At 52.2% G+C, this 26,593-nt stretch overlaps 3 protein-coding genes across 15 annotated transcripts; 1 reads left to right on the top strand and 2 right to left on the bottom strand.

The window, feature by feature from the left end:
- Positions 1–680: 680 nt before the first annotated feature.
- On the bottom strand, positions 681–12,786 carry Gngt2 (G protein subunit gamma transducin 2). 10 transcript variants are annotated; one of them, XM_048789433.1, is made up of 5 exons: positions 12,675–12,747; positions 11,601–11,661; positions 8,581–8,673; positions 1,365–1,470; positions 681–933 (listed from the first exon to the last, which is right to left on the bottom strand). In XM_048789433.1, exons 4-5 carry the CDS (start codon positions 1,446–1,448, stop codon positions 808–810), a joined length of 210 nt encoding a protein of 69 aa, XP_048645390.1. In that variant the 5' UTR covers positions 1,449–1,470; positions 8,581–8,673; positions 11,601–11,661; positions 12,675–12,747; the 3' UTR covers positions 681–807. The 10 variants fall into 10 exon arrangements, with proteins under 10 accessions (XP_048645390.1, XP_048645359.1, XP_048645383.1 ...); XM_048789402.1 differs by lacking the exons at positions 8,581–8,673; positions 11,601–11,661; positions 12,675–12,747 and adding exons at positions 2,416–2,500; positions 3,848–3,930; positions 4,168–4,310; XM_048789426.1 differs by lacking the exon at positions 11,601–11,661 and having other exon boundaries at positions 12,675–12,775.
- Abi3 (ABI family member 3) lies at positions 4,359–14,271 on the top strand. Its single transcript, XM_015495514.2, is given in 9 exon segments — positions 4,359–4,615; positions 9,270–9,437; positions 10,459–10,635; positions 12,126–12,211; positions 12,416–12,511; positions 12,711–12,784; positions 12,787–12,840; positions 13,334–13,465; positions 13,797–14,271. Coding segments are annotated over 9 exon segments (1,068 nt in total). The 5' UTR covers positions 4,359–4,498; the 3' UTR covers positions 13,961–14,271.
- A 382-nt stretch (positions 14,272–14,653) lies between these two features.
- On the bottom strand, positions 14,654–22,238 carry Phospho1 (phosphoethanolamine/phosphocholine phosphatase 1). Of its 4 annotated transcripts, none has more exons than XM_048789373.1 (5): positions 21,912–22,238; positions 20,488–20,577; positions 18,077–18,171; positions 17,019–17,272; positions 14,654–16,424 (listed from the first exon to the last, which is right to left on the bottom strand). In XM_048789373.1, exons 3-5 carry the CDS (start codon positions 18,122–18,124, stop codon positions 15,542–15,544), a joined length of 1,185 nt encoding a protein of 394 aa, XP_048645330.1. In that variant the 5' UTR covers positions 18,125–18,171; positions 20,488–20,577; positions 21,912–22,238; the 3' UTR covers positions 14,654–15,541. The 4 variants fall into 4 exon arrangements, with proteins under 4 accessions (XP_048645330.1, XP_048645323.1, XP_048645333.1 ...); XM_048789366.1 differs by having other exon boundaries at positions 22,021–22,238; XM_048789376.1 differs by lacking the exon at positions 21,912–22,238 and adding an exon at positions 21,500–21,578.
- Between the last annotated feature and the right edge of the window lie 4,355 nt (positions 22,239–26,593).

The raw sequence follows: 26,593 nt of genomic DNA, 5'->3' as shown, positions 1-26,593 counted from the left end.
GTTTCATGTCTTCTCCACCAAATTCCATGAAGATAGAACCATATTCGTCCTGCTTATACTTTTAACCCTAGTGCTCAGCACATAAGACCCTCAGCAATTTTAAATAAATCACGAAATCACAATTTTACAAACTCTTTGTCGGCTGGGCACAGTGGTACACGCCTGTAATCTGGGCAACTTGGGATTCTGAAGCAGGAGGAGCTCAAGTTCCAGGCCAGCCTCAACAATTACGGAGACTCTCAGCAACTTAGTGAGACCCTGTCTCAAAATGAAAAATAAAAAGGGCTGATGTGGCTCAGTGATAAAGCATCCCTGGGTTCAATCCCTAGTGCCAAAAAGAAAAAAAAAAAAAAAAACAACTTTGTGTCATCAGGCCATGGCGGGGGCGTGGTCTAAATGACTAGAAAGAGGATCACAGGACAGGCAGGACATGAGATGTGGGAAAGGACCACCCAACCCCAGCTCCCAACCCAAACCATGTGGAAAAGCTTTTTCCCTAAAAGAGGGGGAAGGGAAAGCATGCAGGGGTTTGGGGAGTAGCTAATGCTTCCCAGGACTGACCTCTGGGGCCTCAGGGTACTTCCTCAGGCAAAGCTCAGGGTGTTTTGAAAGTGGGGTCTTCAGTGACCCAGCAGGAGGACAGGGAGGAAGGTGGGGCCAGGGAATAGATTCACAACGTGTTCATTCAAGTATCTTTACTGAGTCTGTGACAAGAGAAGGTGAACAATCACTAGTTTTCTGGGTTCCCAGAACACTTGGGTCCTGGCTGAGGAGGGACAGACACGCAGGGGGAGGTGCCCAGAGCCATCAGCTTATGGCGCAGGAGCCTTTCTCCCTGAAGGGATTCTTGTCCTCAGGGACGCCTTTGAGAAGAGGGTCGTTCCCTGCCTGGGCCTCCACATAATCCTTGATATCTTTTCCTGTCTTGGAAATCTGTGAGGACACAAAATATGATCATACCCCGTGTTTATTTCTCAGGATCCGTGACTTGGTCAGTCCCAGGGAAACAGGCTTCTGGGCAAGGTAGGGATGGAGGCCAAAAAGGAGAAAGGTGAAAGGGCCAGGTAGGTAGGAGGCCTTGACCTTCTGGGATGCTTGGCCAGGCCCAGTTAGAGACAGACCTGGACACACACAGGGCTCCATGGTCATTTCTCCTGTGCCCAGGGGACTGTGGCACCTTTCCCAAGGATCAAATCCAGCCTCCTTTCACATCTTACCCTAGCCCAGAGGCACTTCCTGGTTCCTTTGCTACCCAGGAAAGACCCCACTATCCCCTTATCGTCACTTCCTCCTTCATATCACAGATCCATCCAGAACAGGAAGTAACAGAGAAAAGGAGAGGAGGGAGGGAAGAGGAGGCTCACCGGAACTCTTGTGTTCTTCACTTCTTTCTTTAGCTGTTCCACTTCCATCTTCAGTAGCTCCTTTTCACTGAGATCTTGCGCCATTTTGCCCTAAAGAGACCTGGCCCTGGAAAGAGTTCAGCAATCAGGATTATGGATCCCATCAGCTCTTCCAACTCCCTCCATACCTCAACTTTTATCCTCTCCCCTGCAGCATCCCTCAGGTCAGGTCATTGTTAGATATGTCTTCATTCCATCCCTCCACCCACTGCCCAATCATGAGTGTAGGGTCAGGAGGAGAGGAAGCCCTCAGTCTGATAGAGGAAGCACAATCTTTGCTTTTGCATAAGGACCTGTCTAAGAAGAAAACAGAGAAAGAAGAAAAAATGAGTTTCTTTCAGCAAGGAAGATTTGGGAAGCTATCTACTTCTGTTCCACAAAATGATTCAGGTAGACATTTTTTGTGGTCTCCAGTCCTGGCAGGGGACAGTACAGCCTAGTGTTAGGAGCAGGGGCCCGGCTCTGCTGCTTCCTCACTGCATGCCTAAGGCAAGACATTCAATCTCCCTGAATCTTAGTTTCCCCATCTGTGAAACAGGTATTATAATAATAGTACCTACCTCACAGGATTGTTGTGAGAAGTAGAAAAATAATGCATATGGCAGGGCACAGTGGCACACGCCTTGAATCCCAGTGACTTGGGAAACTGAGGCAGGAGGATCACAAGTTTGTGTCTAGCCCTGGCAATTTAGGGTGACCCTGTCTCACAAAAATAAAAAAAAAAAAATACAAAGGGCTGGGATCAGGGTATAGCATCCCTGGAGACCCAGTCTCAAGGAAGAAAAAAAAAAGGGAGGAGGAAGAGGAGAAGAAGGAGAAGGAACTAATGCATATGAAATATTTAACACACTGGCTGGCACACAATGAACATAACACATTTCTCCTTATTATTATCACTGATAACAATGTCATTATTATCATCACTGCAGGGTAATCCAAAAGACCTGCCTGGTGCCTAACCTCGATCATACTAAGTCTAGATCCCCGCCCAGTAAGACCTCAACCCCCTCACCTGCCGAGAAGAGCACCCCAAGTCACTTCTCCAAGACCCAGGCAAGATGGTGTTTGAGCCTCCTAGCTCTTCATCAGCTGAAAATCTTTGGATAAAGCAGATGGTCTGGAAACCCAAATCTCTGATGCCTAAGCTGATCATAGGCTCAGGTTCTAAGCCCATCCACCGCCTGAGCCTCCAAGACTGCTGCACCAGCGCAGAGAGGCTGACATTCTGCCCATAGAGTAGGGAACAGAAGCCACCTTCAGTGTGTGCCTCTGGGCTTTGTCCTTGACACTCTGCATCAGCCCCACCCCTCTAGTGATCCTCAGCCTTCTCCTACTCCAGCTCCCTGCCCCCAGCCCTAGCTCCCCCTGCCTGATGTCCCCCACCTCTGAGCTGCTTCCAGGCTCTTCTTGCCCGGGGGACAAGTCCCAGACCAGCTCCTGACTCCCCTCATCTGGAAGCCTTTGGGTCCTCCTTTGACTCCCCACAATTTCACCTTGCAGGGGCTCCTGGCTCGCTCTTCATTCATTCATTCCATAAAAAATTTCTCGTTTACAATACTGTGCCGCTTAGGCCTGGGGGTGATGGCCACCCTACTGCCCATGTCCTTGCTTCCTGGCCTGAGCCCTAGGTGTGGGTCTCCCTTATCTACTGTAGTCCTTGATAAGGGGCCCACATCCTGGTCTTTCTCCTGGTATCCTCCCAGCACATGCCGCTGGTTGACACCTGTCAAATGCAAGAGACTCTCTCAAGGAGAAGGTGTTAAGGAACCAATGCATTCTCCTCTTGTTCTCTGCCTTGGGGCTGACAGACTGGGGGTGAGAGGGGCAGGTCCATGCCCACTCCAGGACCCAAGACCCACGTGCAGTTGTGAACCCTAAGAATTTTTTTTTTGGGGGGGGGGGTACTAGGAATTGAACCAAGGGGCACTTTACCACTGAACTACATCCCCGGCAGGATCTCATTATGTTGCTTAGGGCCTTGCTAAATTGCTGAGGCTGGCTTTGAACTTGCAATCCTCTGAATCACTGGAATTACAGGCGTGTGCCACCACGCCCCACCAAACACTGAGAATTAGACAGAATCCCAGAATTCACCAACTTCTCCCCTCTTGTTTACTTTTTTGTGGTGTTGGGGATGAAACCCAGGGCTTCACATGTGGTAGGCGAACACACTACCACTGAGCTACATCCCCAGCCCTCAGCTCCCCTGTGAAGACATGACCTGGATGGAGCCCGTGGCTCTAGAGGGAGGCTCCATGCTCTGTCCATTACTACTGCCCCCAACCCACAAGTTAACCTGGAACTTTAACTTCGTGTTGTCTCAAATCGAAATCCTTCCTGTTGTCTGATTTCTGAGTCCCTCACACCAGATGTCACACTCAGTCAGTTTCATCTTGTTCAACCTCCATCAGACACAGAGTCTCTATAGCAAAACTTTATCTCACCTGACCCTTCGCAGGCTTGGTAACACTTCTCCAGGAGCTTCTGCCTGTGTCTTCCTAGTGTCTAACCCTGATTTCTCTTGCTGCTGCATGGGTTGTTATTCATTGTCACTGTCCACAGTCCTCACCCCACCCCAGTATGACTGATCTCCATATCGTATCCACCCTCCACTCCCCTGTCCTTTGGTGACTCATCCCAGGGCTTCCCAAGGAAGCCCCCACCCTCTGCCCTTTCCTCCCCTCTTCCATGAGTGGAAAATCCACACCCCCATAGCAGACCAGCCCCCTTCCTCCTCAGTCTCCCACCCCATCCCCCCACCGACCAGTTTCCTCTCCAGGACCAGGGAGCAATCACAGCCTCCTGGACCTTGGCTTCCTCTTCTGGGTGGGATTGGGGGCTGGGCCCCCAAACAGGCCCCCCCTGGCTTCCCCCTTCCTCTGGGCTGGGGACAGAGAGGCACAGGCTCAGGGAGCAGGGACTGACTTCCTCTTGTCCCGGAATGAGCTTGCCTGCCCTTTGCGAGCAGGTTTGGGTCTCTCACGCAGAGGAAACCAAAAGCAGTAAGAGGGAGGGCAGACAGAGCGACCAATCAAGGGCAGGGTGAGGCTCAAAACCAGCGGGCTCCCTGGGGAGCCCCACCGAGGCTGGGGGCGATGGCGGAGCTGCAGCAGCTACAAGAGTTTGAGATCCCCACGGGCCGGGAGGCTCTGAGAGGCAACCACAGCGCCTTGCTGCGGGTGGCTGACTACTGCGAGGACAACTATGTACAGGTAGGTGGAGTGGGCACAGGCCAGGACAACGGGCCCTCAGGGCCCTTGCAGCCCAGCTTCAGGGGCCATGGCAGCCATCTGACAGGTGCTTGTTCTGGGCCTTGACTTCCACTCCAGGCTTTGGCCTCAGCCCAGGCCCCAAAGCTCAGCTACTCAAGTGACAACTGGGCCCCTTCTCCTGGGAGAGCCTCAGAGGTCTGGGACGTCCTGTTCTTGGGCCAGACCCCAGACTCATGTCTCTCAGAACCCCTGCTCCAGAGGCCCAAAGACCCTTTCCTTCTGGTACATTCCATTTCAGTCTGGCTCTAGATGAGATGTCAGAAGACCTTCCCGGACGCTGTAGTGAACTTAAGACAGACTAGGGAAGGGAATTTGTTCCTTGATATTTGAGAGTGGAGAAAAGTCAGACCAGGCTCACCCAAAGAGAAGGGGGCTGATGAAGACCAAGGGGGTTACGACATGGCTGCTGGGAGCAGGTCCCAGGCAAGGTGAGGAGAGTGGCATTGTAGAAATGTCTTTTTTAAATTGCGTGGTTGTCTCAGGACAGACAAAATAGATTCCTGAATCTTGAAGAGGGGCAGAGGAACCAAATGACTGAACACTTCTGTGTTTTCATTTACCCTCACAACTGCCTCCGGAGAAAATTATTAAAATTCCTATTTTACGAAACTGAAAACAGCAGCTTGAGGAGGTGAGGTGACTTGTCCAAGGTCACCAGCTCTGAAACTGCTGAGCGGAGCATCAGCCCTGGCCTCCCTGACTTTCCATGCCAATATCTTTCCTCTTCGTCCTTCTGCCTCCCTGTCATGTCCTCTGATTAATTTTATGGCTTTTTTTTTGTTTGTTTGTTTGTGGTGGTTGTTGTTGTACAGGGAATTGAACCCAGGGGTGCTTAACCACTGAGCCCCATCCCCAGCCCTATTTTGTATTTTATTTAGAGACAGGGTCTCACTGAGTTGCTTAGGGCCTTGCTAAATTGCTGAGGCTGGCGTTGAACTCAAGATCCTCCTGCCTCCACCTCCCCAGCCACTGGAATTACAGGTAGCTTTTCTCTGTTACCTTAAGACTGAATGGCTATGCCTGTTACCTCTTGGGCAAAACTTTACTTTTCTAGAGAATTGCCCCAGGGCCTCCTGGCATAATAAGAGAGTTGGGGTGGGGACTGAGCAAACCTGAGCTGAAAATACTCTAAGCCAAGTCTGTGTAGGTGCTGACTGATCAGCCTGTAATGAGATGGAACATGGATCGCTAAACAGCTCTGTTCTCCTGGCACTAAAAACTATGCTTATATGGACAAGGATAAAAACATCCCTTTCCATTTTCTTCAATAACTTCTACACCATGTGAAGTTCTTCCAGATGGGTTCTTTCTTGTTTGCACATACAGGGCACACTCAGGATTTGAGGTCACAAAGACCTGAGTCCAATTTCTACCTCTGCCACCTGCCAATCACAGGACCTGGGGCAAATTTCCCCTCAGAGTCTTATACCTTGACTTTTTATCTGTATTAGAGCGTTTAGCTCAGTGCCCACTGCTTAAGAAGGGCAGGAGAAAATAGCAGTTATTCTCATCACTGTTATTATTGACCTTTAGAAGGATGAAAGGTACCCATGAATAAAAAAACTCCATTCTATTGAGATGACACAGCCCTTGCGAAAACACTTCAGGCCGGGCACGGTGGCACATGCCTATAATCCCAGTGATTTAGGAGGCCGAGGCAGGAGGATTGTAAATTCAAAGCTAGCCTCATCAATTAAGGGAGGCCCTAAGCAATTTAGAGAGAGCCTGTCTCAATATAAAAATAAAAAGGGCTGGGGATGTGGCTCCGTGGTTAAGTGCTTCTGGGTTCAGTCCCTGATACAAAAACAAAACAAAAACCACTCCAGATACTGGGAGCCCTGGCCCCTCAGAATCCCTGGACTCTTGCTTTCTTCATGCAGAGCACTAACTACTAGAGATGCAACCAGTTACCTTTTCTGGCCTCATTCCCGGCCCCTTCTTCTCCACCTCAACCTCTCTCTTCCCACTCCAACCATGGTGACAGGAAATTCATGGGAAATGGGAGAAAGCCGACTGGGGTCAACTGCAGAGTTCTCAGTCAGGGTTGATTGACTTTACAAACAGAGTAATTTGCATGGTGAACAAGCTGGCGGCCCTGATGATGGGTTCCAGACCCTTGTTCCTCCAGCCCTAACTTTGGACTAAGACCAGAGCTGGGGGTCAGAAAGTGTCCAGGCTTAAGGCACACAGAGCTGGGCTCACACACTTTTCCTGTTTGGGCTGACATTTTCACATGCCAGTCTGGGGAGGGAACTGTCCAGAAGAAGAGTTAAGAAATTTGGGTGGAGACCCAGGAGTAGTTAGTTTCATTCTGGGCTTGTTTCCTCACTTACTGAGGGAAGATCTTGAGCTTGAACAAGACCTGCTGCCCTTTCTGGTTTAACATCCTGAGTTGATTTCTTTGCCTATTCAAAGTCTTTTGGTGACATATGCTGATGAGATGTAAATTTAGTTACATATGTGGATTAGAGGTAAATTGGCATGCAAAGGAGCATCATTTTCCTGCTGTTGGAGCAGAAAGGCAGGGAGGAGAGGACCAGAATGAGGGCTTCCCAGAAGGTTCTGGGAGTCAGCCAGGTTTCTCTCAGGACTCTGAAAATGTCTAGGTCTGTTCCCCACTAACAGGTCTGGAGCAGCATCTGAGAGCTGAAGCAAGGAGACCCCAAGGGTGGCCGTTCCTGTCAGTGCAGGGCCCTGCCCCCCGGGGAAGGTACAGGGTAGAGTCAACAAGCTCAGGACCCCATGGGAGATGCCGAAGTTGCCAGAGGAAACAAAAGACCAGAGAAGTTTTGCCCCTGCCTGATCTGGGACTGACAAAAGATGTCTTTTGTGTTTAGCCACCTTCTGCTCATCCCTCCTCTACTGACTGGCAGTGTGACCCTCAACAGTGCCCCACACAGTGTCTGACAGGTGGCCAGCAAGTGTTTGGGCTCCTACAAATGCATATTTATTAAGTATCTGTTGCCAGGTGTGATGGCAAATGCCTATAATCCCAGCAGCTTGGGAGGCTGAGGCAGGAGGATCATGAGTTCAAAGCCAGCCTCAATGGCTTAGTGAGGCCTTAAGCAACTTAGCAAGACCCTGTCTCTATATAAAATATAAAAAAGGCTGTGGATGTGGCTCAGTGGTTAATTGCCCCTGAATTCAATCCCTGGTACAAAAATAAATAAATAATAAAAACACCACACATATTAAATATCTCCTGTGTGTTGGGCACTCTTCCAGACCCAGACAAACTCCCTACACTCATAGCACTTACATTTGGGGGAGAGGAATAGATAATATAGAGGTAAATAAGCAAATTTTATTTATTTATTTATTTGGGAGGTACCCAGATTGAACTCAGGGGCATTCAACCACTGAGCCACATCCCCAGTTCTATTTTGTATTTTATTTAGAGACAGGGTCTCACTGAGTTGCTAAGCACCTTGCTTTTTCTGAGGCTTGCTTTGAACTCTCAATCCCCCTGCCTCAGCCTCCTAAGCTGCTGGGATTACAGGCGTGCTCCACCACACCCCATAACAAATAATATCTGATAGTGCTGAATGCTGTGAAGAACAGGGAAAATGTGATAGTTAATAGAGAGAAAGTGTCTCTGAGGTGAAACCAATTAATAAGGATTCTAAGGAGTACAGAAAATGCAATGGCCCTGAGGTAGAACTGATCTAGCTTGTCCAGGAACAGAACCCCGGTGGCCAGTTCCTGGAGCTAGATGCAAGGGAGTAAGTGAGAAAGGGGAGTGGTAGAGGAGAGGATGAAGAAAAAGGCAGGAGCCAGACCTGGAGGTGCTGTCTACAGGTCTTGGTCAGAAGTTTGGATTTTATTCTCAGCATATTAGGAAGCTATTAGAGGAATGAATGAATGAATGAATGAGGTCACTCCATTCTGGGTTACAGTTTTCTTACCTGAGTTCCCAAGCACCAAACCACAGACTGGGGCTCAACAAGGAGCATAGAGCCACTTGAGGAGGATTCAGGTACAGATTCCTTGGTCTTGCGCTGAAGAGAATTTCAGTTTAAAGGTCAGGGGGTGGAGGATGAGGTTGGGTGGCTTTTTTTTTTTTTTTTTTTTTTGTACAAGGGATTGAACCCAGGGGAGTTAACCACTGAGCCACATCCCCAGCCCTTGTTTATTTATTTATTTAAGACAGGGTCTCACTAAGTTGCTTGGGGCTTTACTAAATTGCTGAGGCTGACCTGGAACCTGCAATCTTCCTGTGATTGCCTTTTAAATTTAAGGATATCTCCTCCAGCCAGTATGCATTCCTTTTTCTTTTTTTCTATTCACCTCCCAACCTCCGAGGGACATTTATCGCTGAAGTCCTCAGGGAGGCAGCAGGGTCATCTCAGCTCCATCCTCAGCTTGATTACTGGAGGAAGGCTATCTTTCTCTGCCCCCATACCCATTCCACAAGGAGGTATGCCCCGAGTCTCTCTTCCTACATCATTCCTCTAGAAGCCACTTCAACATCTAAGGGTTGCCACTTTCTCCCAATTCTGCTCCTGTCTTCTCTATATCATCTCCCACTCCATCCCACCCAACCAAAGACCCAATGGAATGTGCTGGACTCAGGCCAGGACTGTCTGTTTTTCAGGCCACAGACAAGCGGAAAGCACTAGAGGAGACCATGGCCTTCACCACCCAGGCACTGGCCAGTGTGGCCTACCAGGTGGGCAACCTGGCTGGGCACACTCTGCGAATGCTGGACCTGCAGGGAGTTGCCCTGCGACAGGTGGAAGCCCGCGTGAGCACCCTGGGCCAGGTAAGTGTATGGAAGACATTTCGGATCAACCCCCGGCTCTTCAGCCCCACTCAGACATTTTCTGCAGCAAAAGTTCCTTCCTGCCTTCCTTCATGTCCCAGTGCCCAATTTGACTGCAGAAGGTTGGCACTTTCTAAGCTTTGGGAGGCTCCTTATCTCTAGCTAGGTCACAGTGGTGGGCTTTGCTGAATTCCCTGAAGGCAAAGCATTTTCTTTCTCTGGATGCTACCCTTGACATCAGAAAGCAATGCCTGCCAATCACAGTACAGGCGAGACACAAATGGACACTGTTTTTATCTAAATACAGGCAGTAACTTAATAAATATCCTAGACTCAAGCGCTTGCTTGGCAAAGGTCATCTTTAGCCCTGGAGGCACTGCCACCACTGTCAATCCCCAAGCCTTTCTAGCATGTACACCCTCCTCCTTCCTTCCCGGGACCTTGAGCAAGGGCACTGTCCCAAACAGCTTGTGCACAAATCCAGTCGTACCTTGGACCTGGCCTTGCATCCCTCTCATGGTCAGTGCATGGGGTATGTCTTTTCCTCTCAGCCTGGCAGACCACAGTTCCCACCCTCAGAGATGTAGGCTTCTCTATGGAACATTCTAAGGGGAAGTTAATTCACTTATTTGTCCCCAAAGAGGAGAGCCTATCCAACCACGATTCTCTGCCAATTCCACATTATCTCCCTGTGCTCCGAGGCCAGCCCTGTCCTTCAGTCCCTTCCCAGCATCCCCAGGGATGTTGTGTTTCTCTCTTCCTCCCTTCCTGCTCAGCTAATAATAACCCTCATTCTCTTCCACTAGGAAGTTGCTCCAAAGTGACTCCATCCTCCCATGCTACTCTTTTCCTAATTACTGTGTGGCCTTGGGCACAAAACTCACTCTTCCTCCGGGCCTCAGTGCCTCTCGGGATTCCCTGCTCCCACCCCAATGTCTCTAGCCTCTTCCTCCCTTAAAGTGAAGGATGCTGGACACAGACTGCCCCCCCCCCCACTGTCACCTCAAACCCTGTCACGCAGATGGTGAACATGCATATGGAGAAGGTGGCCCGAAGGGAGATCGGCACCTTAGCCACTGTCCAGAGGCTGTCCCCTGGCCAGAAAGTCATCGCTCCTGAGAGCCTACCCCCCCTCACGCCCTACTGCAGGAGACCTCTCAACTTTGGCTGCCTGGATGACATTGGCCATGGAATCAAGGTAGAAAAGGAGCCCCCCTTCCCACAACCTGCACTGTCCTGACTCAAGGCTCCTTTCTCTCTAGGACCCCAGTTCTTGTCCATGTTCTTGGTTTACTCTGCAATCGCTCTTTCCCCACTCCCTGCAGCCACACCCTGAGTCCTCTCCTCTTCCCCAAATCTTGTAATTCTCCCTTGACCCTCTCCTCCCTAACTGACCTTTACCCTGTACTCAGATGATCTGCTGAGAGATCCTGATCACCTCCCTCCACGCCTGGCCCCCTCGTTGGTGCTGGGTGTGTGTGTGTGAAGGGGAAGAGGGGGAAGGGAGGGTGTCAGAGTGTGCATGAGAACAGCTCCCCAACCACATGAGAACAGCGACTTCCTCTGTCTGGGGGTTTGAGGTTACTGAACTGAGCAGTCACCCCAGAGCTGCTGGTGGTGGGAAGGAGCAGGATGCAGCCACATAACAGGAACATGGTGAAGAGAGGGGTGCTTTCCTTTCAGCTTATCTCTTTCTGAAGGGTAGGAGAACACACACACACACACACACACACACTCACACACCTTTTGTCAATTCCTGTCTCCACACTTCATCACTCCAGACTAGATTACAAGCTCTTCTGTGTCTAAATGACCCCCATAACATCCCTAATATATAGCTCTCCCAAAAGGGGAATCCGTCACCAGTTCTCTGCACCAGTAAGTTATTTCTGTTGTCTAAATTTCTCTCGCCCCACCCCACTCTATTTTGGTGGTTCCGGGGATCAAACCCAGGGCCTTCTTGCACATACTAAACATGTGCTTTAACACTGAGTTACAGCCCAGCCCCTCCACTTATTCTTTATTCTTCAAGTTCCCTTTGTCTTATTCCTAGTGAAGAACAGCAAACAGAGAACCTAGTTCCTCATGTGCTCACTCTTGACAAAATTCCAATTACAAAAGTGCCCTCTTGTAATGGTTCACACCCTGACATTTGCACACTACCTTCTAAGTGTCGCGGGTCCTGCTCCTCTGTCTTGTACTCTGAGAAGTCACTTCCATAGTTCTATGAAAATGACAGGTGAGACCCTTCTGAGAATGCCCTGTCCACTTCTCAGCTCATGTTGGGGTTGAGATCTAATCAAAGTTAAGAACCACCAAGGCACCCCAGCTCCCCCGGTTCTGGGATGGTTTGGGGGAAGGGTGAAGCTGAGGGGCCCACTCAGTCACTGTGGCTATGCAGAGGAAGTGGTCCTCCGACATCTATGCTCTGCCTTTCAGTCAGAAACTCCGACTCGGTCGGTCAGTAGGGCCTGTGGCAGACTTGAGGCCCTGGGGACCGGGCAATGACAGGAGGCAAGTGGAGATGTGGGTAGGGCAGGAGAGGAGCTGGGAAGTGGAAGAGGGAACTTGCCGAGGCCCCGCTCTCCCTCCCACTTCTCGTCCGCCCCTCCACCCCCCTCCTCCGCGAGGAGGATGGGGATTGCGGCCCCACACCCCAGATGCCAGCCCTACCCGCCTTCCTGGCAGGACCTGAGCACGCAGCTGTCACGGACTGGGACCCTGTCTCGAAAGAGCATCAAGGCGCCTGCAACACCTGCCTCCACCACGCTGGGGTGAGGCTCCTATCGCTTCCTAACCAGCCCCGGGCTGCAGCGCGCGGTCCCGAAACCACTCCTCCGCCCCCGCCTGGCGCCCGGCTGCTCTTGGTGCTGTGCTTGACGCCCGGCGTCCAACCACCCCTCCGCCAGCATCCCCTCCTCCTCGAACCGAGCCTTGCCGGCCAAGAAATGTTCCCCCTTATGCTACCCCCTCCCCAGGAGACCACCCCGGATCCCGGAGCCCGTGCAGCTCCCAGTGGTGCCTGATGGCAAACTCTCGGCCGCCTCCTCCGCCTCTTCCCTGACCTCCGCCGGGTGAGCCCCACAATCGAGCCCGAGAGGGTGGTGGGTGGGCTGTGGATATAAGGTCCCCGGCCCGTCATCACGGTGACCATGAGGTTGGGGGGAATCACAGAGGCAAAGTTAGGAAGCAGGGTTTCGGATGGGGGGGAGCGGGGCCTATTGGGGTCCGTCTTACAGAAAGTGTCCCAACCCGGCTTTCTCTGGGCTTCAGCAGCGCCGAAGGTGTCGGTGGGGTCCCTCAGTCCAAGGGACAGGCTCCCCCAACTCCACCTCCTCCGCCGCCGCCGCCGAGGTGTTTCTGCCGCCCCCTCCACTCGAGGAGCTGTCCCCGCTCCCACCAGGTAAGGAGCCCCGCCCTTCCCGGTGTCGCTGTCCCGAGGTCTCTGTCACACCTCTGCACCCGGTAGCTCTTGGCTGTCACCCTGCGAGCTTCTGCGAGCGCTGCGTGGCTGTTACACCAACCCGAGCGAAAGGCGGCAGAGCGAGTGAACTAAGAACTGGCACCTACTTAACACCAGGCCCCATGTTCAAAGCTTCTCTCCCATCTTCTCATTTCAACTTAACCCGAGAGAATCTTCACACTCTTATTTAACAGGCGAAAAAGCTGTGACTCCGATGTAAGGGGATCTGACTAGTGCCACCTAGTTAAATGGCAAAGTCTTACTACTCTAAACTGCTCGATCTTTCAGCGTGTTTTGAGCACCTTCTACATGCTATAGAAATATGGGAGGATGGGTGCGCCCTGGAGGGAGATAGCATGAAATGGATAGATCTTGGGCCTCCTCTGGAGCAGCGGCTTCCGGAGGCAGCCCTTGCTTTCCCTCCCTGCCACAGAGCTGCCCCTGCCCCTGGACCTGCCCCCTCCTCCGCCTCTGGAAGTAGAGGACCTGGGGCTGCCACCTCCACCCCCGCCAGGCTTTGGATCGGATGAACCCAGCTGGGTCCCTGAGGCATACTTGGAAAAAGGTACCTGAGTCCTAGAACGGAGGGGCACCAGATCCTGCGGCCCTCTTTTGCCCTGACCCCCATTCTCCCACCCCAAAGGCATTCTCCCCTCCCTCTGCAAAGGTATGAACTTGTTATCCGTGCCCCCTCCGGTGATGTGATTGGATAGGAAGCAGCTAGTCTAGCACTGAATACTAAGCTGGGGAGGGGGCCTGAAAGCTCGGAAGGCATTCCTACTCCCTGCAGCCTTCTCTCCCAGTTGCTCCCCTAGAGTCCAGTGTTTGGCCCCTCCATCTCTATGCAGGAGGGGGCAGGAGGCACAACTCATGCACCCTTTCATCCTGCCCTGCAGTGGTGACACTGTACCCATACACCCGCCAGAAGGACAACGAGCTCTCCTTCTCTGAGGGCACGGTCATCTGCGTCACCCGCCGCTACTCCGATGGCTGGTGCGAGGGCGTCTGCTCGGAGGGGACTGGATTCTTCCCAGGGAATTATGTGGAGCCCAGCAGCTGACAGCTCAGGGATCTCCCTGTACCCACCCAGGGTCTGCAGGGAGCAGGTGTCTTGAGCCCCAGAACAAAGCCTGCTCCAGTCAAGCTCTGGATTAGGCCACCTCTTAGTCTGTGAGCTGTGTTGTTTCTTTCCCCTTATTGTCGCGGGGGAGAGGTCCTAGGGACAGAGAGAGGATACCCAGAGACTTACTGCAAGTGAAAAAGAACTGGAAGTCAAAGAATCTGGTGATGTTGTCCACAGAGGACCCCTAATCCATGCAGAGTGGGGTCTCCAGCTGCAAGTACCAACTTTGAATAAAACTGATGACCTGATGACTGCCCTGCAGGGCTAGAGGACCAGAGGGGAGGGATTGAAAGGCACTCAATTCTAAGGCTCCTGCTGTAGCCCTGCAGAATGCCCCAGTAGCAGTGCCTTTCCACCTCCTCAGTCCTCATTAGTCCTCATTAGTGTTCCTTCCACCAGACCACCAAGTCTTTGGCAGTGAGTGTCTGGGTCTTTAGACCCTTGCGCGTGCCTCCCTCCCGGTCTCTGTGTGTGTGTGTGTGTGTGTGTGTGTGTGTGTGTGTATGTGCGCGCGCACTCAGCCTTGGTTCCTCAATTTGAATAGCGGGGACAACCTCCCTCACTTAAGAGGCTGAGAGCAAACAACATCTCATTTTCAACCCTCAGACGGCGGCGCAGTAGAGATCTCAGTCACTTTGTCCCCCTTCACCTCCTTTATAGTTCTCAAACACCAGAGGGAGAAGGGGCTTGGGTTTCCCTGGCTCTGCTTAAAAACATCATGGCTTCCTGTTCCATATGGAAGGAGGGGGACGTGGAGGACGACTTTGGTGGAGTCCCTGGGCTCTTGATGCATAGACGAGGCTGGGATGCAAGGAGACACCTTCTCACGCAGTGAAGTCCCTGGCAGGCGTTAACCTGAGGTGGACGGTGTGCTACCTCACTCCACCACTAGGAGGCGACTATCCTGCTGGCTTTTTTTTTTTTTTCCTTTTTTCTTTTTTACCGTATAGAGGTGCTGACCCGGTAGGAGGGGGGCGGCAAGGTGTTGCGAGCACAGAAATAGTGAGATTTCCGGGGCTGAAGCAAGATCCAGGAGGCCTGGAGCTGTCAGCAGAGAGGATCATCTGTCTCCGGTGCCCCGAGGAATTTGGAATCCTGGGTCCCCCTTGAGGAAAGACTGGGGGAAGGGGAGGTTACGCAGCCCGAGGCAGCAGTTAAAGCAGTGGGAGGTGTTCCTTTTCTTATCTGTCAAGAAGCCCACCTCCCAGTTCAGAGCACAGGGTTTTGGAAACACTGCTATCTTTCAAAAGGTATGCACGCCACTCCCCCAAGGACCAGACTCCAGAATTAAACGGTTTGCTGCAGGGGACAGCAGCCGATCTGGGTTAACTGCATAGTTAAGGACCATTCCGAACTCCTCTCCCGGCCCCCAAATGAACGAAATTCCAGAAATTTCCGGAGGGACATAGCAAAGCCAAAGGAGAAAGGGAGTAGTAAAACTAGGTTTGTCTTTCCCAGTTTCCCCTCCCCGCCCTTCCTCCCCGCTCTTGCCCCGGGCGCCCCCTCTAGCGGCAGTGCTCAGCACGTCTTCAGCACCTGTTGCAGATGGAGGCGCACTTCGGTGGCCGTTTCCCAGGGCACCACGCTGGCACGGAAGGAGCTGGGTTCGGCCTTCTGTGCCTCCTGAATGAGGCGGTGCATTGGGTAGCCGCGGCGCGGGAAGGCCACATCACCGCCCGCCAGCAGCCCCATGGGGCAGAAATCATTCGCACCGTCGCCCACGTAGAAGAGGCGCTCGAAGTGCACACCATCGTGGGCCCGCTCGCGCAGGTAGTCGCTGAGCACCTTGTGCTTGCACATGTTGGTTGGGCAGCGCGTGCAGCTATGCGTGTGGAAGGGCCGCAGCGCCAGCAGTCCCTGAGCGTCAGGCCCAGATGGGTTGCTGAGGATGCGGCGGAACAGGCTGTGGTGGCCGGCGGCGCGCAGAGCGCTCTCCACACCAAAGGTGTTGGCATCCGAGATGAGAATAACCTCGAAGCAGGAGCCCTGCTTGGCCACAAACTGCAGCAAGTCTCCCATACCCGGAGACAGGGGGATGGCCTCGTAGATAGCGCTTAGGTCCCGAGGCCGCACGCCCTGCTCACCCAGGTACTTGAAGACGCGCTGCATGTATTCGTTGTAGAACCCCTCGCGGTAGGTGGCTCGCAGGCTCTCGGGCAGCCGCTGGCCCGGCGCAGCGCGCACGATGGAGTCGTCGCTGTTTTCGTCCACAATGGTCTCGTCGAAGTCGAAGGTCAAAAGGAAGCGCGGTGTGCCTTGAGCAGCCATCCCGCTGTCCTGGGAGCAGGAGGGAGGGGAGCAGGAGGAGGAAGAAGGGACAAGCAAGAGGGGGCGCGGCGGGAGCCGGCCAGGGAGAGGCTGGTTAGCGGGCCACGGCCAAAGGCGCTGGCACGTCCAAGACCTGAGGAGGACCCAAGGCTGGTTAAGCTCTGAGGAGTACACAAAGCTGACCCCCACCCAGCCTTCCCCGCCCACCCTCTTGTGCCTTAGTTAGCCATACTAGGATTCACACCCAGGGGACCATCCTAGCCCTGAAGGGTTTCTTTGGTTCCTGTTTCTGCTAATCTCACCCAGGGTCACTGGATGAGGTTTGCAAGGGTCAATTTAGAAAAGTAGCTTCCTAGGGATTGTCCCTTTGGGAAGTTCCTGGACAAGAATGATTTAGAGAATTCCAGTGGCCCTTGTGGTTGGTATGGAAAAAAGGGGGGTGAAAGGAATAGATCCTCCTTTCTCAACACAAGCAGAGTTGGGGGACAGGGGGACTACCCATGCACCCCGCTGGAGTAACCTCCTTATTTTCCTTTTGGTCCTTGTAGGATCAATGGCTTATGGGACTGTGATGGACAATAAGGAGCCAGGCTCCAGGGAAGGTTCTTTGGGCATCCTCCTAGGCAGGTAGCTATGGAGTGCCAGGCCTCAGGGTTAGGTGCCTTGGCCTCTGCACTGGCCAGAGAACTGGATTGGGCCCTTGGAATTACCAAGTAGGTAGACTGACCACATAAGACCCAGGGGGGTTCTCTGGGAGCTGCTTCCAGACAGATGGCTCTGGATAGGGGTCCAGGGATGAGACAGAGCTTCTCCAGGGATTTTAGAGCCCTGTGCTGACAGCTGATCACTAATCACTTGCCAATTCCCTGGGAGGAACGTGTCAGCAGGTGGGGTTTCTGCCAGAGTCCGAAGCAAGCGGGCAGCAGGAGAAGCAGTGGGGCTTGGGAAGGTAGAAGCCTCCCTCGCCAGGCCACGGCATACCTGGGAGACAGGTAAGGGAGAGGAAAGAGAGGAGCAGTGGCTGAAAAGGCAGAGGAGGAGGGGGCAGGTAGTGGGCACGTGAGGGGAGGACTAGGAGGAAGTCATGCTAGTGGAATGTGGAGACAGACTGCTTAACAGGAAGACAGAGAGGGGTGTCCAGGAAGTGAGACCTGGGGCCACAGTCATGTTAAGGAGGGATGGTGGTGGTGGTGATGTGTGTGTGGACAGCATGGGAAAGGATGGGGGCAAAGGGGAAGTGTCAGGGCACAAAGAAAGGCAAGCAAATGAAGACAGCGAGAGCCCTCAATGGCATGTCGCTGCCACCTTGTTTGCCAGCAGCAGCTAAGTGTGAGGGACAGCATGAATGGATCCTGTACAGCTTCAGAATACCCACCACATTGCCTTCCCTCACCCCACCTCCCACCCCAATTCATCTCGATGGAGTCTGGTTTCTTCCTTCCCCTCTCTCTAATCTGCCTGGTATGTTGATGGCCTGGCAGACCTTGTAGAACAAAAGCCTAAACTCCTCATTTTAACCTGGTTACTCGCCTCCCTGACAGAATGGTCCCTTTGACCTCATCCCTAGAGTCATCCTCTGCTCTCACCAACATCCATCTGGGAGTCTCAGCCCAGGATCCCTGGAGCTGAGGATGTAAGGTATCCCACACCTGGGATAGAAGCTTTCAGGGATTAGTGGAGCCCAGATGGAGGTGAGAGCAAGCCTGAAAGGGGCTGGATAGGGCTCCTCCCACTCCACAGTGGGAAAATGTGGGCTGAAGCCCCATCCCAGAGGGATCCACTTACCCTAGTCAGGCATCGGAGGCCAGCAACTGGAAGACACCCACTCATCATCACCACCTCTAGGGACTCTGTTGGCCTCCAGCTGTTCTGCAGAGCTCCTGACAATCAAAAAGTCCATTTACTGGGCCCAGTCAGCTGGCTTTGCTTCCACCACTTCTGCCCACTTGGCCCTGTTCTCTTGCTGAGCCCCAGTAGCCACTCCCAGGATCTCAGCAAAAGCAAGCCCTTAAATGGGCACAGCATTTACAGATGTACCTTGGTTATTACACATGTACCTCTTACAGTCCCCTAGCATGCCAGAGAGGTCACAGATGGCGTTATATTAGAGACCAACACAACTGATTTGCCACTGTGAGTGGCAGTGGCATCTCAAAACCATATTTCAGAGTCCAGAGTCCAGTTCTCCAGTGTGATCACTGCCCCCTACACATGTAGGGTCATACATCATAGTTTACAAACCACTTTTACTCATTCTCTTACTACTCAGTCTGGTGAGATCAGCAGATAAAGGTTCAGAGGTTGACTTACTTGCCCAAGGCCATGCTGTTTACATAGGGTAGAGTATGGTTCATGAACCCTTGGCCATAGCTTTATCTTCTCTGTGCCCTCAAAAGGTAAGGGGCCTCCAGACACCATGGCACATGCCTGTAATCCCAGCAATTTGGGAGGCTGAGGCAAGAGGATCACAAGTTCAAGACAAGCCTGGGAAATTTAGCGAGACCCTGTCTCAAAATAAATAAGGACTGGGGATTTAGTTCAATAGAAGAGTACTTACCCAGCATATGCCAAAATCTGGGTTCAATCCCAGTAACACACACACACACACACACACACACACACACACACAAGTAGAATATAAAAATAGAAAAGGATGGGGAAATAGCTCAGTGTAAAGCGTCCCTGGATTCAATCCCCAGTACCACACCAAAATAATACAATGATGTGGAAAGGCCAGTGATCAGCATTTATTGTATCAAAACTGGGGGTGCTGACACCCCTGGGTTCTACAAGTGATCTGGAAATGGTCTCTCTAGTGCTCTCAGAGGTCTGGGATCCAGCAGATAGGACAGGAGTCAGGTTGAAATCTCTGCTGGATTTTGCTGCATGCCTTTGGGGACCAGCTTTGGCCTCTTTGAGGCCTACACCAATGCAGCTACAAAGAACACCACATAGAGCTGCCAGCTCCTCCCTGCTCCCATAACCCCTTCCATCCAAGGGTTGAGTGAGAGACCAGAGAGAGGCATGTCGGACAACTGGAAAGCTACTAAGAGCCAAGAGACTAGACCAGGAGCAAAGATCTGACTGCTTGCTGCCCTCTGCTGGTGACAAGGATGACACTGTAAATGCCTCTGACTTTGTCAAGGTGACACTCTCCCCTGACCATCCCAGGGGAGCAGGGAGAAGCTGCTGGCCTCTACAGAGACTGGGTCATACAGGGACAGAACATAGGCTCTATGACTTTCCATCTCATAGCATGCCCTGCCCACCCATCCCCTGACCACGCGTGCATTACCATTTCAGTGAGGAGAGGATATGGGTTTAAACTTTCCCCCAACAACTTTTAATTGGGAATAGGGAGAGGGCTCAAAGCTGAATGGTGCAGTTGGCAAAGAGTGTGATAGGTTGAGAAAGGAGACACGGGTTAAGAAGAAAGTGAGAGGGAGGAAGACATGGGGGGCAAGGGAATGGCAGGCTGGTGGGAGGGTTTCCCCAGTCAGAATCCTGGGTGATATTACAAGTCTGCTGGGTCTAGATGAGTCAAGGAGAAAGGTCAGAGGATGCCACTCCCATTGCAAAAGCAAACATGGATAGGCACGTGTCAGGCACGCAGAGAAGCAAAGGAAAGATAGGAAGACGATGGGGTGGCCAGAGAGAGTGACAGAGACCAACTTCCATCCCACAGAAAAGGGTCTCACCACTTTGTCCGTGTATCCTTTCTTTTTTGGAATATTCTTCTTATTCCTTTTTTAAACCAGGGATTGAACCCAAGGGTGCTCTACCACTGAACTACATCCTTCACCCCTTTTTCTTTTGAGACGGGGTCTGGTTAAGTTGCCCAGGCTGGCCTTGAACTTGTGATCCTCCAGGCAGCCTTTTGAGTTGCTGGGATTACAAATATGCAACACCACGCCTGGCTTGGTATATCCTTCTGATCTTTAATTATGTTCAAAACTTCTCATTTCTCATAATAAAAGGCATAGCTACATTTTTTCATCTAATAGTATTTAGGGAAATCAGTTAAACACTTGTTTGGTAGATTGCCCTTGATTCTTTTCATCTTCAAAGCAGAAAGCCAAGCATCTTCCCTGGAGACGGAATAGTCCATGCTGTGACACCCCCACCCCACCCAAAGCAATTAGAGGGGCCTTCCCCAGTTAGAATCTGGCTCCTGTAAATTCCAAAAGCTCACTCACCTCTCGCAGCTTTGTCCTGAGTGATCAAATCCTTGTGGTCACCAAGAGGGTCTCCAAAAGAGGTCAGGATCTCTAAGTTTCTCTCTCAGGCTAGAGCAGGGAGAAGAGAGTAGGGTTTCTGGGAGTGGCAGGGAGTCCATTTCTAGTCCCATGTAAGATTAGTGCCTGACTCCTTGATTTATCTGGGATCATAGGTTCCTGCCAGCTTCCTCCTATCTTTGACTCAAAGATTAAATCTATGTGAAGAGAGTGGAAGAGTTCCTGGGAATGGGGAAGAAAAAGGACCCTCTTTGAAATTGGGCCCTAAACTTGAAATTCCCCCTTCTAGTGGGTAGATGAAGTCCTCAGGAAAAATTTTGGGGAGCCTGGCACTGTGTGGCTCAGGCCTGTAATCCCAGCAGTTTGGGAAGCTGAGGCAGGAGGATTGGGAGTTCAAAGCCAGCCTCAGTAACAGCGAGTTGCCAAAGCAACTCATTGAGACCCTGTCTCTAAATAAATATAAAATAGGGATGGGGATCTGGCTCAGAGGTGGAGTGCCTCTGAGTTCAATCCCTGGTACCAAAAAAAAAGTTTTGGGGCAGTTTTGCAAAGGGCAAACACAGGATGGGAATGGGGTTGAGGACTCCTGAAATCCCACTGTACCAAGCCCTCTCTGTCCCAAAACAAGTCTCATATCACTAGAAATCAGAGTTAACATTTTAAAGCTGGAATTCCCTCCCTCCCCCACACAGCACCCCCAACTTCACCACCTTTCTTGTTCACCAACCCCCAACAGCAGCTAGGAAAAACAGGCCCAGAGAGGTCAAGCTAACATCACCCATGGGGAGGGGGCGATCACACAGCATCAGAATCAGGATTAGAACTCAGGGGTCTCTGAGCCTCCTGGGAAAACTGCAGCTGGAGCTTCTCCTATGGCCCTGGAGGCTCCCTTAGGCTCTGAGCTCCCCGTCCTGATAGTTTCGGGGCAATGATCGTGCATTGGTGCCAGTGAGAATCTGAGACTAGGAGTCACCTCTGGGCTCTCTCCCCGCCTGGGTGGACAAGCTGAGAGGAGATCCTCACTGGGTAGGGGTAGAGAGGTGGCAGCTGCGGTGGGGTGGGGGGAGATATTTTTAGAGGTGACTGGAAAGCAGGCACTCTGGCACACCCCCAGCTGGCGGGCGCTTCGCTTTAATGCGGGCGTGGGGTGCGCGGCTTGGGGAGAGGGCGACAGGGAGCAAGAAGGCACCTATTCCATGGCTTTGCCAGAGCTGGAACGAAGGGACACGGGGGCACCAAGTTCTTGGGGGCGTAAGAGGACTCTTTCCTCTGCTCCAGGGACTCCCCCACCGCCACGGGCGTGAGCGAGCGCCCTGAAACTCCACACAGCCCCCACCCTACACTGGGACCCCAGCCCTCCCCACCTCGCGGAGCCCAGCACTCACGTGGGAACAGTGGCGGCAGAGCTCTGTCCCGGCAGAGTTTGAAGTGTAAGGAGTGGGGAGGGGGTCTAGGTAAGGTATTTAGGCGCAGGATGGAGTAAGCGGTGCTTACGGGAATTGGAAGGGGACGCGGTGTCTTATCCACCCCCGGATTTCTTGGCTTCGGCTCACGAGTCCCTCCAGTCCAGAGGGACCGTGGATGATGTGCGTCTGAGCTGTCCCCTCCACTTGACCCCCATCCCCCCGGGCCGCCGCCGCGTCCCCTTTAAATGCCCGGGAGCGGGAGCCCGAGCCGCTGCCGGCGCTGCGGCTGCTGCAGCACCGGGACCCACCGCAGTCCCCGCACGTCACAAGCGACTGTCCAATCACAGTGGCGCCGGCGCACATCAAAGGGGCGGGCCGCCCGCAGACCACGCCTCCCGGCTCTCCCGGAGGCTGTACGAGCGAGAGCGAAGGTGGGATTGGGCCCAGGGGCAAGGGTGGGAGGTTGGAGATGGGGCGCTTCCCATCTGAAGCTCACGGGTGGGGGACACCCTCCTTAGAGTGGCCTCGGGCCTACGCCAAAGTCCAGATCCACTCGCTTAGCAGTGCAGGGCGGTGGGCTTTCTCCGCCTCCGCCTCCAGGGCTCTGCTTTCTGGGATTTTCAGAAATTCACCTCCCCCTCCAGCCTATTCCGCACACTGTCCCTAAACCTGGCCGGAGGCCCCGCTTGACCCTGCCTGGGAAAGCAGTTCCCCTTCCACGTGCGCCTAGCTTGGTGTCATCTGCCCTCTAGGCGGAGTCGCGATGCCTGGCTCCACCCCTGGGGACCCTCTTCCCAGGTTATGGGTTCCGAGGGATTACCGCGGGTGGGATTCTGTCACTCCCCTACCTCGTAAACACTGATTTAGGGGCTGAACAGTTTGTCCCTTTGCAAATGGTACTGTACATTTTAAAAATGCACTTTCTCCTCAGCTTCCTCGGAGTCCGCTCCCAGCCACACCCCTCCTCCTCCGGTTTTGGCCACTCCGCCTTCTGGTGAAGGGACGGAGAGGAGATGAGGATTAGAGAGGAAAGAGGTGCAAGTTGTATTTCCCGAGAACATGATATGAACCAGGCTAGATGGCCGCGTATGTCACTGAATATTCACAACACCCAGGAGAAATGATTTGCCCAAGAGTTCAAACCCAGGGACACCTGACTCCATTGGGTCCCAAAAGGAGTGTGGGCGTGAGCATGTAGGCGTCCCAGGTCCGGATTCTAACTTCAGTCCTTCCTAAATCTTTCCCTGCCTGCTTCACTCTTGGAAAAACCAGATGTAAAAGCTGGTGAATCTGGAAGTCCTAGCGGGAATGAGAGTCAGCAAGGAATCGCCCCGTCTCTGTACTCAGGCCTGGGGCTTCAGTAATAAACGAGACAGATTGTCCTGGTTCCTCATGGGCTAAGTGGAAGGAACACTTTAAAGCTTTCAAACTCATCTTGCCACTCTTTCCCTTCAAACCCCGACCGGCTTCGGTGCGCCAGCTCCTTAAACCATCTTGCTGTTCCTCTTTACCTTCACCCCTTCCTCCTCTTCCTGCTCCCCAGCATCCTCAGCAATGCCCCCGCTTTCCTTGGGGCCTCCCTCCTTCAGGAGCACATGCCATGGGGAAGGCACAGAGGTGCCTTCCCGATGGCATGTTTCTGAGCCTTGGCATCATCTCTGCTCTCTGCCTGTTACAATCCTGCAGCCCACGATGGTCCTATGTGTACTACTTGGTGCTGGGAATAGTTTTACATGTCAGCTCATGTAACCCTTGCCCCTCTGTGAAATGGGTGTTGTTCAGGTTCATTTTACTGCAGGTAAATCAAAGTCTAAAGCCTTGTGCTTGCTTACTTCACCCAGTTAGTGAATGAATGGGATTCCAACCCATTCCAACCCGGTTGCTTAAACATTACTCCACACAGTCCCTCTCATTCAAGGTTTGTCACCCCTCCTCTCCTGTAAGTAACAGGTGGAGACCATGTTTATCCTGTCTATTAATGTGGCCCCCAGCCCCTGTTATAGAGACCCTGGCACACAGTAGGTCTTAGATGTTTGCTGTTGAATGAAATAAGTCCCCTGCTGTGTTCCAGGTCCTACACTCTATTTGTGTTTCCTTATTTAATTTTTATAATAAACAGGCTGCTCCGATATTATCCCCATCTTACAAGGAAATTGAGACTCAAAAGATCAAGCCACTTGCCAAGTGTCACACAAGTGTTGGGGAAGCTTTTGAGTCGAATCCTGACCTTCTGATGCAATTTCAACCTTGTTCCCAAATGATAGGATTGGGGGAGGGGGAGGCAGATGACTTCCTGTTGGCATCAGTGCCCAAATTTTCTGCCCAATTCTGCCTTCCAGGTGCCACCTGCAAGATGCCTTTGTGAAATAAGTGTAGAAACTCCTGTTTCTCCCTGCGCTAATTTCAGGACACAAAACTGTTTCTCCTTCCACTTTCTTTACTTTCTCTTCTTACTGCCAATCAGTAAGCAAGCCAGATGACCAGCCAGCCATGTACCTAAGATGGGACAGAAATGGAATGGGAAGTCCACCTCCCAACTGGTAGAGGCCTCTGCCCAGCGCACAGACAGTGGATCTTGCTTTCCCTTTCTCTTTCACCTTAGGACTTTAGTCAGTTGACATGGCATAGAGCTTGTGAGAACAGGAGTCATCTGAGGTGACAGGGCTTGCTCAAGTCTGGTGAACCCTGACTCAGGCAGCCAGGGATGAGCTCTCCACCTGCTCTTTCCAGAGAGTGAGTCACTTGCCCAGTGTCTCAGGGTTAGAGTCAAAGGAGGCCAATAATCCAAGAATATTGCTCCCACTCTCCAGGTGTCTTTCAGTGGGAGGAGCAAGGGGGAGAGGGAGGGACAGGACAGTTCAGTCCGCACACTTCACCTGCAGGCGAAGAAATGTGTCTGGAAATCATTGGGGTGCTGGTCACATACTCCCCACAACCACCCCCCACAATAAGGCAGATTATATTTAGTATTCCCATTTTTGCAAATGAAAAAGCCGGAGCACAGGAACATTCGGAAAGCACCTTGAGCCAGGCGTGGTGCTGCACACCTGTAATCCCAATGACTCAGGAGTCTGAGGCCAGAGGATTCCAAGTTCAGGCCAACCTCAGCAATTTAGCAGGACCCTAAGAACTTAGTGAGACCCTTAAATAAATTTTTTATCTCAAAATAAAGACTAAAGAGGGCTGGGGCTGGGCTCAGTGGTAAAGCACACGGGTTGAATCCACATAATAAGTGGGGATGGCGAGGGTGGGAAAATAAAAGGCTCAACTCTTCATTCTCATATTTCTCTCTACCCTACTAGTTTCTCCATTTTACAGATGAGAAAAAAATGAGACACAGAGTGGTATGAACTTGCTCAAAGTCACAGGGCTAGGAAATGGCAGAAGGAAGAGTTAAACCCAAGTGGCCTACATTCCCATCCCAAATGCATGTCCTATCCAAAAGAAAGTGTCCCCCTGCAGGACAAGGAAAAGGTACCCACCTGTAATCCCAGAAGCTCAGGAGGCTGAGGCAGGAGGATCACAAGTTCAAAGCCAGCCTCAGCAATGGCGAGGCACTAAGCAACTCAGTGAGACCCTGTCTGAATAAAATACAAAATAGGGCTAGGGATGTGGCTCAGTGGTGAAGTGCCCCTGAATTCAGTCCCTGGTACCCCTCCTCCACAAAAATAAAGGTACCAGTCCTGAAGAAGGGAATCGGAGGGAGACTTGTGTTCTTAGGTATTTTTATTACTGATCACAGTCTTTGGCTTACTCATTGCTGTCTATTAAGGTGGAAAGTTGATGCTCTGGCTTCTAGAGCAGTCTGACTTGGAATCAGGATACCGGGTGTGAACTTGCCTGACTTCAGGCAGGTGGCTGTCCTTGGAACCGCATTTCCCTACTTGGGTGGAACTCAGGAATTTTGAGGATGGTCTGCAATAATGGAAACCAGAGAGGGAGACTTGGGGCTCCTCAACGACCCAAAGGCCAAACAGCGCCTCCAAGAACCCTCATTTCCAAACCAGAGCCAGGGGTGCTTCAAGGAGCAGGGGTGAGGACAGGAGCAGGGAGCGGGCTTGAGGCTTTGAGCTAGCACAGAAGGCACTGGGGAGGGGAATATCTCTGCTCCCTTCTCTGCCCAGGCAGCAGCCAGCCCAGCCACCTGGGTCCACAGCCCCAGGAGGGCAAGGTGAGAAACATTTTTTAAATATTCTGGCTGGAGTCCCTGGACTCACCCAAGCCTGCAGAAGCCTGTCTGCTTCCCCTGTGGTACTTGGGGCATTTCCTCAAGTCTGCCCCCTGCCCGCTGCTCCCATGGGAGAAGATTCTTATTTTCATTTTCCAACCCTGGGCTGTGAATTGACCCTCCAGGTTCTAGCCCTGGCTCACACACTGTGTGATTCTGGCTAATTTGCTAGACCTCTCTGAGTTTTGCTCTTGTGGGATCCAAGTAGGTTGCCCCACCCTTATCTAGCCCTTGGAAGAATCTGATAACAACATAGATCTGGGCTCAGAACTTCAGAGCTTGATCCCATCACTAGCTAGTTCTACACCCTGTGGCACTTCTAGGCGTCACTAGCAGGCTGCATTCATGTTTGTGTTCCCATTGATTCAACAAAAGTGAACTACTTCAGGCCCTGGGAGATAAGATATTGAACCAGACATTGATCCTGACTTAT

Source organism: Marmota marmota, unplaced genomic scaffold (assembly GCF_001458135.2).
Source record: "Marmota marmota marmota unplaced genomic scaffold, marMar, whole genome shotgun sequence".
NCBI classification, from domain to species: Eukaryota; Metazoa; Chordata; class Mammalia; order Rodentia; family Sciuridae; genus Marmota; species Marmota marmota.
The sequence above is the reverse complement of the archived record's forward strand: the minus strand, read 5'-3'. Positions and strand labels throughout refer to the sequence as shown.